The sequence below is a fragment of the Xiphophorus hellerii genome, chromosome 22, assembly GCF_003331165.1.
Source record: "Xiphophorus hellerii strain 12219 chromosome 22, Xiphophorus_hellerii-4.1, whole genome shotgun sequence".
Lineage (NCBI taxonomy): Eukaryota > Metazoa > Chordata > Actinopteri > Cyprinodontiformes > Poeciliidae > Xiphophorus > Xiphophorus hellerii.
The window spans coordinates 5841770-5858362 of NC_045693.1; the positions used below are offsets into that span (position 1 = coordinate 5841770).

The 16593-nt window shown below is 36.1% G+C and overlaps 1 protein-coding gene across 1 annotated transcript in view; it reads left to right on the forward strand.

The window, feature by feature from the left end:
* Positions 1-11420, forward strand: part of stk32c (serine/threonine kinase 32C) — a 102454-nt gene extending 91034 nt beyond the window's left edge. Inside the window, exons 9-12 of the mRNA XM_032552539.1 lie at positions 160-285; positions 3643-3771; positions 8626-8693; positions 10156-11420. Coding sequence (XP_032408430.1) covers positions 160-285; positions 3643-3771; positions 8626-8693; positions 10156-10339 — 507 coding nt within the window. The 3' untranslated portion in view covers positions 10340-11420. The remainder of the gene's footprint in view (positions 1-159; positions 286-3642; positions 3772-8625; positions 8694-10155) is intronic.
* The last annotated feature ends 5173 nt before the right edge of the window (positions 11421-16593 follow it).

Here is a 16593-nt window from a genome sequence, read left to right on the forward strand (position 1 = left end):
TTCTTTTTCCATTTTATTTCACACCTGCAAAGTATTTCACCACTCAGAATGAAGTGTCTGGCTGTGATTTGGAGAGAAGTTGTGAAGGTGATATTTGAACTGGCAAGGCGATGTTAGTGACGGCGTGTGTGTGTGTGTGTGTGTGTGTGTTCCTTCCAGCTGCTGACTGTGAACCCAGAGCATCGGTTTTCCAGTCTGTCTGATATGCAGACGTCTCCATACCTCGCCGCCGTCAACTGGGACGCTGTGTACGAGAAGAAGATGGAACCTGGATTCGTTCCTAATGTAAGAAATGTTTTAAAACAATCAACATATTATCACAGACTCAAATTCATGTATCTAAAATTAAAGGTGACCTATTATGTTTCCGTGAATACGTTCATTACAAAATTATTCTTAGAAAATTAGATTTTAGTCTGGTCCTTTCTGCCTCTTTTAAGATACTGTCAGAATGAGCCATTTTAGGGCCTCTTGAAAAGCAAAAGTAGAGCCTCCTGCAAAACCTTGTTGCAGGAGAAACCTTGTTTCTTGTTGGTACGTCAACAACAAAGCATTTGTCTTTTCCAGCAACTATTGTTCAGTGCTAAAATAGCTGACCAAATGTGCTGGAGATTTGCTTGGGTTGCTAGGAGATGGCGGAGGTCCACTGGGGTTGCTAGGCAACGGGTTCGGCTTGCTCGGTGAAAGGCAGTGCCTGCCTATTTGTGAAATTACATTTGAAGACTTTTAGAACAGGTTTTTTTTCCCCCAAACACTAAAAAACATAAATTTATTGCTAAAAAAAAGAAATAAACATCTGGCTGTGTTTCTTCTTTTTCTTTTTTAAACATTTGGGCCGTTTTAAAAGCAGCAGAGAAAATACACTGCAAAAACACAAAAATCTTACCAAGAATTTTTGTCCAGTTTCTCATGCAAGTATCTTAGTCCACTTAAATTACGACAACACAAACTTACAAGCACTGGCAGATTATTTCACTTATAACATGGGAAAAATGTCTGTTTATAAGTGAAATAATCTGCCAGTGGAGCTGCCACTTTTTCACAGTGTTGTATAAAGTACTGAAATCTCAGAGTCAAGTAAAAGTACAAGTACCTCTCCAAAATATGACTTTGGTAAAAGTCGAAGTCACTGACTGAAATGTTACTTGAGTAAAAGTCTTAAAGTATTTGAAACTTCTTGTACTTAAGTATGGAAATTACTGTAAAAATGGATGTACTCAAGTAATGTAATGAAAAGTACAAGTAAAAAGTAAAACAAAGCAAATGCAGTTTGAATGACATTTTTTATATTTTGGTAAACTTGTCAAATACATTTAAAATAATGTACCCAACCAAGTGCAGGCAAAATTAAACCTGCTAATAGATATACCTGCAGGCATCATTTAGTTAAGAAAATTAGGTGCTTTACCTATAGCACAAGGTTAACTTAACCTGCTTTACAACTGAACCAGCTTCTTAGTATACCCTCCAGGACAGAAAATACAAAGTTTTTGTAAGCCTTAAGTTTTCCCTTCAAGGAAGGTCAGTGCTGAAAATGAGAAAAATAAATAGTACAGAAAATGCGGCCAACATGAAGAAAAAGAGCTGTTACGATTACTCTACTTCACAAATCAGTGAATCAGTCAATGCTACAGTCAGTAGGTGGTGCACACAACTGGTCATTATGCAAAAGAAAAAAAGAATTGGGAGGGAAATGCAGCTTATTGGCATCTGTAAACCTGGTTTTGAACTTGCATGCCTTTCCTATATTCGTTAAATTTAGTCTAAATTGCTATTGCTATGGCTTCTGTCCCCCCTTGAACAGAGGAGTCTAGGTAGCCTGCTACAGTCAACATTAGGCCTAAGCTAAATACACCACGTGTGGAACTGAAACAATGCCAAACAAAGTTCATTTATGGTCAAGATTTCACAATAGTGCCTAGTGACCAAGCTATAGTTACTGAAACAGGAGGATTATAACCATTTCATAAGAAGTTACCTCGATGTGTTTCTTCAAGTTGAACGGGGAGTTTTTGTAAGATAGAATTTCCATGTGACTGCTACTGATTGCGAGACTTGCTTTGTGTTTAATGGGAGAAGCGAAACAGGTGTATCCTAATTAAAAGTAAAGAAATCAAGAAATGGCAAAAAATGTGGAATGAAGATAAGAAAGGAAGAAGATTATATGAAGTACAAAAGTCAGTTTGAATTCGAAGCATTAATGAACGAAACAGAAGAGAAGAAATAATAATTAGTAGATTAAGAGTAGGTCATACCTACTTAAATGACATGCTTTATAAAATAGGGAGGAAAAATAATGATAAATGTGAGAGATGTGGAGAGAAAGAAAATGTAGAACACATATTGATGAACTGTAAGTCAAATGAACTCGAAAGGGAAGAATTAAAGAGAATAGTTAGAAATATGGGGCATGAATGGAATCTTAAAGGTATATTAGGAAATGAAGGAAACATAACAGATATTCACAAATTAAGGAAAGCATTGTTTATTTATCTTAAGAATACAAAATTAAAAAGTAGAATTTAATAGATATGAAGTAATGCTTCTACACACTCATGTACAGTAGGTGGCGGTATGCACCTTAAAGTTGCTTGTGATCCGCCATAATAGAAAAGAAGAAGAAGTATCCTATTGGTGGTGATGAACAAGCCCAGGCAAGCAGGCTACGGACTTTGTTCGGTAGCCTACTTGCTACTTGCTAATCAGTAGGTGGGTCAAAACACTTGCGTTTCTCTCTCTCGCTTTTTTGTAACGAGTAACTAAACCACACATTGAAAATGTATCGGAGTAAAAGTACGCAATTAAGTTCGGAAATATAGTGAAGTAAAAGTGAAAGTCATCAAAAATTTTCATACTCCAGGAAAGTATGAAGTACTCCAAAATATACTTAAGTAAAGTAGTGAAGTATTTTTACTTCGTTACTATACAACACTGCTTTTTCATCAATATTAAGAAATTATTTACTTAAAACAAACTTCTATGTCTTGCTGGAAAGTTACCTGTAGGTTGACTTTGTTTTATTTCAAGTGCACTAAGATGTTTGCACAAGAAACTGGACCAAAATTATTTGGTAAGACTTTGTGTTTTTGCCATGTACTGTATTAGCAAAAGTGTAAAAATGCTGATGTGTCATTTGCACAAGAAGCTGGACCAGAAATAATTTTTCTGCATATACTGTATGTAAGTTAGCTTGAAATACGTTAATCACATGTCTTAAATTTTGTCATAGCAGGACTTTTAAATTGCTTGTATGTAGTTTTTCTCACAGGAATTTTTTAACAGGCTAAAATTTGAGTCACATGCAAACATCTTCATTAGCTAGCTGCTATTAAGGCTTTGCTATAGCTGGCTAGCTAGCTTTTCTGCGTCTATCATTGGTAATTACCTTCGCCCACTTCTGTTGCTAACCCGTACAATGCTACTTGCATTCTGTGGTTAAAAAACCTGTGAACATGATATAAAATGAGTAATTTTTGTTCTTTGTCGTTCATAATAGTCTTAAAAAGTGTTAAATCTGAATGTGTAAGGACTCCAATATAGTGAGCAGTTACTGTAAACTCCATGTTTGCTTCCTGTGTAGTTCTGTGTCTGCAGTTCTCCTGGTGTCTCTCTAATTATGTGGTGTTCGTCTCCCTCCCACAGAAAGGTCGGCTCCACTGCGACCCCACCTTTGAGCTGGAGGAGATGATCCTGGAGTCGCGACCCCTCCACAAGAAGAAGAAGAGGCTGGCTAAGAACCGCTCTCGAGACAACAGCAAGGATTCACAGTCTGTGAGTCAGTCAGTCAGTCAGTCCTGCACACACAAAGCCGTGAAAAACGATGGCGATGAAATATCAAAGACAATTCTTTACAAATTTTAACTCAAACATTTCTGCTAAGATTTTAAAATTATGAAAGTCGTGAGCGAATGTGTGCATCAAAGCTTGTTTCTACTCCAGATATTTTCATTTATATATTGCCAAAGTCTCATGGTAACTGAGAAAAAGAAGATCTGGTTCACATTAAAAACTAATATGGCTAAAATAGAGTTCATTTTGTACAATCTAATTATAAAGTCTAATCTGAATAAGGCCCAGTAATATAGGTTTCCTTTTTCTTTTTATCCAAATTACAATACAATCAGATCCTTTTAAAATATTAATGTTTTTCATCCATCCAGAGTCTATTTCTGGTTATGCTTGCCGGGTCACAGCAGTCTGGTGACTCTATTTATTTCTGTTTTAATTTAAAACATGTTTCAACTGCATTCAGAACATAAGACAGAAAGCAACAAGGCAACAGTTTTACTGTTAGCAACACATTTTCTAGAATAGAGACTAGAACTATATATTTAATTAGAGATGCACCAATCTGATATTAATGTCAGTATCGGTCCAGATATTGATAAAAATTCAAGTATCTGTGACAATATGTCCGATTCATAAGGCCAGATCTATTTGGTTTAATTCTATGCTTTGAATGTTTGTTTCAGTTTATTTTTTAAATGTTTTCAACCAATTGTTCTTGTCAGTTTCAGTTTCTTTATTAGTTATTTTACGCTCCTAATTGCACTGACTGAACAAATTAAAGTTGTTTTTACATGTTTGACCAAATTTGTGAAACTATTGTTGTGTTTAATTGTGCTGGACCGGAACAGAGTTATAAAATAAATTAGTAATTCAGTACATTTATACGGAAGAGGATTAGGGCCACTGAAAAAAAAAAAAAGAATTCTGACTTTAAAGTCAGAATTCTTTTTTTTTTTTTCAGTGTTCACTGTTTCTACATTTAAGTCTGCGTTTAAAAGAAAAAACATTTCAAGTCAATTCAGAACAGTTTTTCTATATTGTATTGTACGATATCTCAAATATCTATATCGGTATCAGAAGTGAAAAATGTTGATTGTTGCGTCTGTATATTTGGTTGTAAATAAATTGAGAACCAGATTAATGGAACAAAAAGCAAAAAGTCTCCTTAAAGAGAAAGGAACATGTGCTTTAAAGAACATTTAGGTTAAAATCGACTCACATTAACGCCTTTAATGTTAAAGGATTATGACTCAGTGTGATTGTTCAGCCTAATCCACGTGTCAAACTTGAGGCCCGGGGGCCAAATCTGACCCGTCACAGTTTTTTATGAGGCCCTCTAGCCGTTAGAGGATAACAGTGTACTTAAATATTATTTTATCAGTCACATCAAAGCAGTTTTTATCTACTTTCTGCCAGATCGCACCAGTTAGTTCCTCCAGTTTCTTGCAAATTTTTGTAGAAGTTCACGCAAAATCAACAAATTCCTGCCCTTTTTTTGCGCTAATGCATAATTTGAGTTTTTTGCTGATTTTGGGGGTTTAAGTGATGCTAGCTTTTTTGCTTGTACTAAACAGCTGTAATTTATGTCAAATTATAGTCCATGATCCAAGTGATGAGGAATAATTTACCGTCATCACAAATGTTTGTAAATTAATACCACAAACGTTTGATTTTATTGCAAATAATAACAAAACCAACCGCAAAACCCTGGAGGGACTGATCAGTGTGAAAAGATGGTCAATATAATTTAATTTTAAGAACTTAATAATGTCTTAAAAGTTTGTTCAGGGGTTTTATCAACACATTCTGACACAACCGGCCCTTTAAGAGCGTCCATGACCTTGCTTTGGCCCAAAATGAAAAAGAGTTTGACAGCGCTGGTCTGATCTTTCATTAGTGGATGTTTGAGATGATCCTCTGTAATGGTTTTTACCCCAGGAATAACTGCAGCACATTCTGTTACGTAGGAGGATTTGGGAGCTGTGAGGATGAAGACAGGATTCAAGATGTTACTGCATCTGTTGTCATTCCTTTTCATCTTAAATCCTACATTTGTAGCTTCATGCTGCCTTTTTACACTAAGAAACACTTTTTGTTGTTAAAATTGATCAGATTTTGTTTTGTTGCATTTTTTTTGTGTGTGTAATTTCCAATTTTTAAATGACTTTTGTATGTAGGGGATCAATAACTGCTGCAGGAGTCGTGCTGAAATGAATAGTATACTCCAAGAGTCTGTGCTTGGCTGGGATAATAATAATGCAGCTCAGGTCTCCTGTAAGGCACTTCCTGTCAAAACTGCATATTTTTAGTTTGGCGGTGAGCCAAGCTCCATTTTTTACCCTCAGCTGATATGAATTGCTTCTATTCTCTGCTCTGCAAACAAAATGAATAAAAGAGCGCTCCAGTAGAGAGCATGAAGAGATACTTATTGTTAAAGTGCATAACCTGCTGACACTGTGCAGCTTTCTGCATGACTGACCCGCTTTTATTCTGGATTATACGTTCAATTTCAAAAGCATGCGTGATTCAGTGCAGCTTCAGTTCATTTTCACACCCGATGTCTTCTCGAGACATTTTATGAAACAGATAGATCCGTTTCAGTTTTGCTTCACATCCAATCAATCTAATTATTTCCAGTAAAGAGGCACACTGTAAAAAAAAACATCTGTATATTTAACAGTAATAAACAGTAAAATTGTGACAGAAAAAATCTGTAAACTAAAAAACTATTTAAAACTGTTGATTTGATGCAAGGTGGCCATAGATAAATTAATCGGTGAATACAACAATTTGTACATTTTATATTTGTACAAGTTTTATGGGGGTTTTTTATGCTTATTTAAGAAAAAAATCATAATTTTTTTTGATAAGATAAAATATTTTCTCTTTTAGTAAAACATTACAGTATGAGACAGATAATCTGTGAAAAAATTTAGCTCCTCCGCATCTTCCCAGTGCTCCCACACAGTGAGTACAGTAATTTACAGTAAGTACAGTAATCTATGGTAAAATACTGACATAAATATGGTAAAATGTAAATTTATACTGTAAAATTCTGGCTGTATTTTTCGTACCGTATTTATTTGGTAAAATTCTGGCAAGCACCGCTGCTGGTATTTTACCGCAAATTAGTTACCTTTTCTTCTTTTTTTTTTACAGTGCAGTGCTAACCAAAAATAGCCAATCACAGCCAAGAGGAGGGCCTTAACGCTGTCAATCACTCTCCATGTGGCACTGCTCATTCCCTTGTACCCAACTTGCTCTTGGCTTCGTTGCAATTAGCGTAGCCTGTCATGAATGCTAAAGCTAGTTAGCATAGATGCCGCTAACTGGAGATAAAGGGTTTTTCTGTAACAATAAGTTGTTTCTCCTCCATTAGCACATTTAGCAGCGAGTACATGAGCTTGATTGGCAGCGCTAAGACCCTCCTCCTGGCTCTGATTGGCTTTTTTTTGGTACATTTTTTCAGATTTCACAGATTATCTGTCTCATAGCAAACTGTCACAGCATGGAGACAGTTTCATATGTAAATATTTTTTATGAAAGTTAAATTCATTATACATTATTTGTACAGTTTCATCTTATTTACTGCTCTGGATATATTGTTCTTTCAGCAAATAGCCATCTTTAAAGTCTGTATAGTCCCCTTGACGATTAATTGATCACTAAATTAGTAGCCAATTATTTCAGTAATCGATTAGTCATGATTAATTTGATTTCCAATTTAGCCCAGTCAAGTGCAGTGGCAGCTCAGTGATGAATTAGTATAAAGCTTATGACTGGCGTCACTATACGATACAATATTCCATGTTTCAGCTTGAAAACAGAAAAATAAATCAGATTTGACTCGACGCTGTTTTGTTTAACTGGCAAGCCATAAATCAGAATAAATAAATAAATAAATGTTCATCTGCTTAGTTATTCTCCATAATGAGCCTTATTATGATCTTTAATTAAGCATTCACAGGTGTTAACTTTTGTTTGTGCGTTTCTCATTTTCAGTTTAATTTCCCCCATTAACCGTCAGCCAGAACTGTTTGAATCCGAAGCCACTGTTGGACTGTTTTCTAAAAGATTAATCAGTTAATTGAAAATTTTTTCAGCTTATTATGCAACAATGGGAATAGCCGGCGCTGATGGCATTTACTCCTCTAACATTTAGCGATCATTATAAGATTATTGCTGTAAGATGTTCTCCTAATTAAAAGGATTACACTGGAATGTTAAGTTCCAGATGGATAACAGTGACAAATCTCCGCTGGAGACTGAATTCAGGAGGATCTGTGGGTTTATTCGCTGTAAAGTGTTCATCCTAAGACCGGTCCTGTGATGTTTTTTAACCACAGACCAAAGGTTTCCTCTGTGTATCAGAGAATCAGCCTGTTCTCATCAAACAGCCCTCATGACTATGTTATTACCATCAGTGTGTGGGCGTGTGTGTGTGTGTGTGTGCGTGGCGGTTCACTTGTTATCAGGGCTGATCAGCATGTACAACAGCAGCCTTGTGGGAGTTGTGTGTGTGTGTGTGTGTGTGCGTGCTCATGCTGCATTATTACTAAGATTATTAAATTATGAAGCCTTTCCGTGCCGTTGCCCTGGGTGCTTTTGGAAATATGAGGTTCTATTTTTGTCCCAAGCCAAACATCCAATCTGAGGACGGCTCGCAAACAATTCACGAGTCGTCCTAAAAGGAACCCCGAAGATTGAAAATGACGAAACTCTGTGTCATTAGAAGGGAAGCCGACCGATTCAGGCTTTTCTGAAACAACGGAAAAGGTTAGCGAGCGTTGATTCATGAAGTTGAAGACTTTGTGTCCTCTGTGTGTCCGCCTGCAGGAGAACGACTACCTACAGGAGTGCCTTGAAGTGGTGCAGCAAGAGTTCATGATCTTCAACCGCGAGAGGTAAGAGGAAGAAAACGCAGCTGGAAGTCAAAAGCAGAGGTCGTGAATGGCCCTTTTTTACCGTCTACAATGGCTCTTAGTTAAAAAAATAGAAAAAACTGGCAAATGTTTTAAACAAATGCAATTTTTAAATTTTTCCCTTCAATAATTGTGTTGAATTTCCACAAAAATTGAACTAAAAGTACCAGTAATATCCTTTCATATACGTTTTTCCTTGCTGGACAATATGGCTGGAAAACATATTATGATATAAACGTTTTATATCAGTCAATACTGATAATTATTGATTTATGTTCTTTTTTTTTTTGCTTTAAATATCTGAAATACAGAAACAGAGCCAGGACTTCTCCTATTTTATTTACAGTTTTAACTTCACACTGTTATTTTTAAAAATTTTTAAAGTTTTCACTTTTAAAACTCAGAAATTTTCAATGTCTTTTTTTTCAAGCAAATTCTCAAATTTTTAAACTCAGAAATTTCTTTGTTGTTCTAGAAAATTTCAGATTTTTAGTGGGCAGAATATGTTAGAGTAAATTTCCCCCCAAAAAAACATTTTTCCCACAAATTTTCAACTTTTGAAACTCAGAAATTTTCAAGTTTTCTTTCCTAGAATTCCTAAAATTCACCTAAAATTTCCTCATTTTTTTCTAGCAAATTTTCAGATTTTCATACTCAAATTTTCTTGTTTTTCTGTAAATTTTCAGAAATCTTTTGCCAGCAACCATTTCTAGAAAAAGGAAGAGTAAATTTTCACCTAAAAACTTTTCTAGAAAAAATAAAGTAATTGTAACAATTTTAGGAAAATGTTCAAGTTTTTTTCCTAAACCTTCTGAAATTAATCTACAATTTTCTGAGTTTTTTCTAGCAAATTTTCAGCTTTTCAAAGTCAGAAACTTCCTTGTTTTTTCTTGCAAATTTCTGAGATGAATCTAGATATTTACTCCTCCTTTTTTTATCTACTAAAAGCCGTAATATGCCACAGTAGAATCTCGTGAATCATTTTTTGACACACTCCTATCTGCTAGCCAGCCTTGATTTAAAACTGTGCTGCAAAGCTTTCCTGCAGAATATGCAGAGTTAATTATGAGTAAAAGTGGCATAAATTATAGTAAGGTATTCCTCTTTGCAAGGTGCAGGGAAGGATATTGGTTCTGTTCTGCACTCAATTATTGCCTCATTTATTATTGACCAAGTCCTGCCACTGCAGTCCTACTGAACTCCCTCCCTGTGCAAGTGTCTTATTATATCCTATTGCTCTAATTAATGACAATCTACTGGTATTTATAATGAATCTAGAATTATGCGTAGCAGTGAAGAGCCCTACACGGTCTAATTCAGTCAAGTCCTGTAATTACACTCCACACTCATTACTGTGGTTTCTGTTTTTTTGCCGCCGCATGCAGCAGAGTGATTAGCACAGGGAGAAACACTGATACCAGTTATTTATTTTTCTACCTGTGAGGTTGAAAAGGCGCCAGGAGGAGGGCCAGGAGGAGGCCGGGGGCGACGACCCCAGCGCTGACAGGGACGACGAGGCGGAAACTGGGGTCGCCGAAGACAACGCGCAGGATCCGGACCCAGAGCCGGAGTCCTCCTCCAAACTGAGCATGTGCGGCTCCGTGTGCTCGTCCCCCGGCAGCTGCTAGCCCACACAGCGACGGATCTGTCTGTGCCGTGCCAATAGATCCCCCCCTTCACCTCTCTCCTCTGTCGCTGAGGAAACGCACATGGAAGAGAGGGCCGGGTGGGCGAAATGACCCAAAATGGCTGCCCCAGTGTTCCGTCTCTTTTACTTTCCGTAGCATCTTTCTGGTAAGGCATGAATGAAGCAGATCCCCAGAGACTCTTTGTGCTCATAGAGTAAGCTCTAACTTCTATGCAATGTAACATTATAGCATGATAAATAAGGTTTTCACTCACTGGGAGGTGTTGATCGTAACCACGGTGGCATCCTGAGCAACATCGGCCCACAGCTTAAAGCTGCAGTATGTAACTTTTATTTAAAAATTAAATATGTTTTTTATATATTTGTTAAAATTGTCACCATGTTGTAATATGAGACAGATAATCTGTGAAAAAATCAATCTCCCCCACCTCTACATTGAGCTACTAATGCCGTCTGAAAAAATGCATAAAAACAACCAATCAGCACCAGGAGGTGGGTCTTAATGGTGTGAATCAATCTCATGTACTCGCTGCTAAATGTAAAAATGGTGGAGAAGCAACTTACCTTTACAGGAAAGCCATTTATCAACTTTCACCAGTAGCTAAGCTAACTAGCCTGAACATTCACTACATTCTCTGCTAGCTGCAGGGTCACACAAGATTATGATTGACAGCGCTAAGACTCGCCTCCTGGCTCTGATTGGTTGTTTCTAGTTTGCACCAGGGTTATGATAGTTTTTAGTTGAGTCTGATTTTGTTGTGACCTTTTGTTTGTCTAACTCAGGTAGTCGTAAATAGTTTTTATAGTGTGTTTGCTAGTTATCATTAGCTAAATATTAGTTTTAGTTTAGTTTTTATTAGTTGTAAATTTTTGTCATTATCTGGTTAATTCAAATAGGTAAAAGTAATATATTGTGATTATGCAGACATTGATTAGCCAATGAATGTTTAACAGAAGATACAATTTTAAAAATATATATATAAAATTATTAACTATTGCTGTCGTCATTTTGCAAAATTAATGTAATCTGCCGACAGCTGACATAAACGGCATGAGTGGGAGAAAAAAAATCCATCAGTTTGAAATTTTAATAGGTTTATAAAGAAGAGAGCAAAGTATGTTATATCTACAATTTCAGTGTATTTACATTAGCATGACATTTACAAATGCATGACGTAGCACCAGTTAGTAAAATTTTTCCACATTAATTACCGTTTTTATTTATTTTAGTTAACAAAAAATATTTTCTCAATTTCAGTTTTTGTTATTTTGTTACTATTTTAACCGTGGTTAGCACTGGGAGAAAGTAGATTTATTCACAAATTAGCTGTTTCATATTATACTGTGACGACATGGTGATGGTTTAAACAGATATTTTAAACAGAAGTTGGGTTGCTTGGTTTGGTTGAGGCTCCTCTGGTTCTTCTCAAAGTCTCTGTGCCAAATCCGATCGGGACGACTCAGAAGCCACTCGGTTTGTTGTCGTCTGCGTTTCCGCTTTGCTCTCAGCCTCTCGTACGATCATGGTGGGGAGAGAGAACGCCTCCTTTCAGCTCCACGGCTATTTATCTTACTATTCAACAGTCCAACACTGGGGCGAATGTTTTCCATCTCCCTTGTCTTAGAATAAATAACCTCAGATTGAAGGAAATTGCCTTAAAACCCTTCACAGGTTGATGGGAACGACTCCAAGATTATTTCTGATACTTTTCCATCTTGGCATTGTGTTCGAAAGCATCTAAATGCCCCAGAGAAGCAAAATGGCTGTTCATTTTTCTGAAAATATACAGAAGCAGTTAGGCTGTATTTAGTTTTCCACATACAACTCTTACTTTTTGGCCTTTGACCCTTTTTTTTTAAGACTTGAGATGAGATTAAAATGTAACCGTGGGGCCTGGTAAAGACAAGATAATACATATTATGTCCTGATCCCTAAAATTTAAAGTGGGTGTTCTCCCTTTTTTACCATGATTATCTGTTTAATGCAAAAACACAAAATCTTACCAAGTATTTTTTTTGCCTAGTTTCTTGTGAAAATATCTTAGGTTTGTGTTATTCCAAGTAAACTAACTTTTAGTAAGATTTAGGAGCTTGTTTTAAATAAATTATTAATATTCATATTGATGAAAAAGTACTAGTTCAACTGGCAGATTATTTCAGTAGCTGTGTGTCCATTGACCATATTAATTTGACACTGAAAAATACATTTGCTAAATGAAACACATCATTTTCGGGGAAAAAAAAAGTTTTTCAATAAAAAGTCTTGGTGCTAAGATGAGGTGGTTTTCCGGCCGTATCAAAATTGTTTTATTTTGCAAAACTGGAATGGAAACACTTTCTTTCTGGTGTAAACCACAAAGAAGAAGAAGACAAACAGGAAGTGGCAGCAAGATTTTTAATAACTCTTTGCATGAACAAACTAATTTAAATGTCATTTTAATTGTGTTCCTTATTTAACAGAAACATTAAATTGTGAAATTGTAGGTTTTTATGAAATTAGTGGAATATTGACAAAGTTTTGCTGATATTTATCATGTAAATGCAGTATAACAAGAAACTAATACCCTTTGTTATAAGTGAAATAATCGGGCAGTGGAACTAGAACTGGGTTGCTAGGTGACGGGCTGGGCTTGGCTGGCGTTGCTAGGTGACGGGTTGGGCTTGGCTGGCGTTGCTAGGCAAGTAGAACTTGCACTTTTTCAACATTAAGGAATAATTTCCTTAAAGTAAGCTCCTAAATTTTGCTGAAAAGTTACTTGTCAGATAGTTTTGTCTTATTCAAAGTGCACTTAGATATTTAAACTAGAAACTAGAAAAAAATATTAGAGTATTTGGTGTTTTTGCAGTGCTAAGTTGCCCGAATTCGGGGCTAAGGTGTTTGATTTCCAGTTGCAGCAGCTTCCTGAGTCACAGTTTCCAGTAAGTGTTGGTTGGTTTCATGTTCTTAAACCTGTTTAAAGTTGTGCCTGTCTATGATAATCAGTATCTGTTAACCTTGTTGCACCCACAGATGCATTATAAGATATTAGTCTGGTTTTTCCTCTCTAAGTGTGAACCAAGTTCGTTTGAAGCCTTTTTTTTTTTAAGATATTAAGGTAGCTTAATTCATGGGAAATCAGTACTAATGACTGGAAAAAGGCCAGAATAAGCTCTGAGGATAGACTACAGCATTGTCAGCCTTTAAGAATCTATTTCAAAGCTGCTTTACTAGACATCATCCTATTAAGTGCTCAGTTAGGACAAAGATCATCTCCCCATAGGGCTTAGTTTGGGGCCTAAACGTGTAGCTGTTGGTTCTTCAGACTGTAGATGAGCTCTCACAGCGATGCTCGCGCATTTAAGGTGGTCGTGTAGCAAAGAACTACCTTAAATTACCCCTCCTGGGCCTGATAATAAATAAAAAACAGTGTAAATAGCATGTAGTTAGGTAATTAAACTCTCCACAGTTTTATGTGGGACTGCTAACTCTACGTGTAAACTGAGGGAAGAGCTTAGTGAAGCCCCGCCCCCTCCTAGCGCTTCACTCTGCTCTTCTCTCCAAGTGTGCAGGCACAACTTGTAGGCAAAATATGCCAAAGCTTTTCTACCATTTGCATAACCATTTCTAAGGAACTTTAAATGTCTGAATGTATGTTGTATTTTCTTTTTTTGTAGAACCCAAGGTTTGCTCTGTTTAATAGTCTGTTGGACAGTAATGTGGTTATTTCAGGTGGAGTGGTGTCTTGAATTTCTGGTGAAACAACTTGCAATTTTTGGCGTCTTGGGAATAGAAAAGAAGATTGATGCCATTTTTATGTCTGTGTGGAAAACTCTTACACTGCAGAAACTAAATCTTACCAAGTATTTTTGGTTTAGTTTCTAGTGGAAACATCTTAGCACACTTGAAATTAGACAAAACCAACTTACAAATAATTTATCAGCAACTCTAAATTATTGTTTAGAGTCAATAATTTCTTTAAATTGTTGAAAAATACTAGTTCCATTGGCAGATTATTTTACTTATAACATAGGAAAAATGTCTTGTTATAAGTGAAATAATTTCCCAATAGAACTGGTACATTTTCATCATAATTAAGGAATTATTGGCTTAAAACAAGTTGCTGAAAGGTTACATGTAAGTTAGTTTTGTCTTATATAAGATATTTTCACTATAAATTTGACCAGAAATACTTATCAAAATGTTGTTTTTTAAATGTATACCCCAACTTTTAATCCTACAGATGTTACTGATTAAATCAGTCGTCCTGATCAACGTGTATTAGTTAACATGTCCCTTTAGTGTTTAAATTGAGGTAAAATTGACCCCAAAATTATTCATACAAAAAGTTTATTTCTTATAGAAGATACGATGGACATCTCAGAAAATTATTATACAAAGTAACAAGAACATCAATTGAAAATAAAACTAAAACCTCAAGATGTATAAATAATTTTGGGCTTCACCATTGTAACTGGCAAATAATGCTAACAGTCATTAGCATAGGAGCTAGCATATGTTTCCAAATTACTTCCGGAACACAGTTCAGTTGGGTTTGGCTTTATTTCCAGATCCTGATTTTGACTTGAGAGGAATCTGAAACCCATGATCTGATCCGAACCCAGCCACCCCTTACTGAGACAACCCAGCGATCCAGATTTCTTCTTCCTTTCACAGGATATCCGTGCATCCTTAAAAAGTCTTAAATTTGTGTATCTAAAATTGAAACCTTAAAATATCTTGATCTTCAATACATTAATCACAGGTCTTAAATTGTGTTTTGTGACTCGGTGGGGTTGAGTATACCGCTAACTAGCTGCTAATACACCCTTGCTAGCTAGCTAGCTAGCTTTATTGCGTCAATGATAGGCAAATTTATCTGCGGTTGACAGGATGACATTTTGTCTTTGCCACTTCTAATGCTGCATACTTTAAAAAGATTAAACGGAAAGGTAATTCATTTCTTCAAGTCAAGTAAGAATCTGGCTGTAGCTGCATTTCCATTGACCATATAATTCCAAAAATTGGAATTATGAAAATAAATTAGCTTAATGGAAACACACCAGAGTCTATAATCTCATGTTTTTTGATAAAACATTTTTGCACTGGGTCAAGGTGTTTTTTTCCGTATTAAAATTGGTTTATTTCACAAAACTACAATGGAAAGACTTTTTTCACATCACAACCAGATGTTACTATTTGCAAAAAACACTAACAAGACGACAGTGGAGAACGATGGCGCAACATGTTTTTTAATGACTTATCACATGAACAAACTTATTCACATGTAATTTTAATTGTGTTTCTTATTTAATGGAAATACAGCAATTGCAAATTTGCGTCCTTTTGGCATTAGTGGAATATTGACAAAGTTTTGCGAACATTTGTAGTGGAAATGCAGTTAGTATCTCATAGTCAATCTCACAAAAAGTAGCATTTATTCCTCAGTAGTTTGACATATATTTCTTTTGTACATTTCTGGTGTAAAATTTTATCCATGGTGGTCTTAAAAAGTCTTAAATTTAAGTTGGTGAAACCCTGTTTCATCCTTTTCATCACGCTGCCTTTTAAAGATGGACCCTCAGCATCTCCAGCTGTAGAGTCGATGCACAGACATGAGACTGGTGTGAATCTTCTCAAATCATTCCCAGAATGAGGCAAATATCTCCCAAAATCTGTAATTACTCCCTTTATTCCCACATGACAACTAGATTTAGGAGCTTTGTTAAAGGGATATAAAAAGGCATCCTTAAAGTCTGCCTGTGATGACCTGAATAGTCGTTTTGAACCCTGTTTTTTTTTTTTTTTTTTGCTGTGTTTTGTTCAGTTTTTGCATGTAACTTTACAACATAAGCCTGATTTAGCCAAAGCCTGGAGCTTGAGCCTGACCGGCTGATCTTATGCATGCAGAAGCTTTTCCTCATACCTCGCCGCTCACCTCATTACTGACTGAGTGTAGCTGGATTGCGAGGAAGTGAGTTTTGTGAACACATGCGTTGTATAAAAACGATATAATCCCGGTGTTACGTGGACAGCATGTTACCTTAGATGATATGGAGTACCTCTCGGCATCCTCTTGGTGGCCTTCGTTTTTGTTGTTCAGGGATGCAGCTAGGGCTGGGCGATGACTCGATTTTATCCAATTTTTGGTTTTTGAAGATTTAATTTTTGGAAAATCTGAAAAAAAAACATTTCTCCAAAGTTCAGAGTGATGTTAGCATGCCCAAGGCGGCCATCTTGTTTGACAAACAAGATGA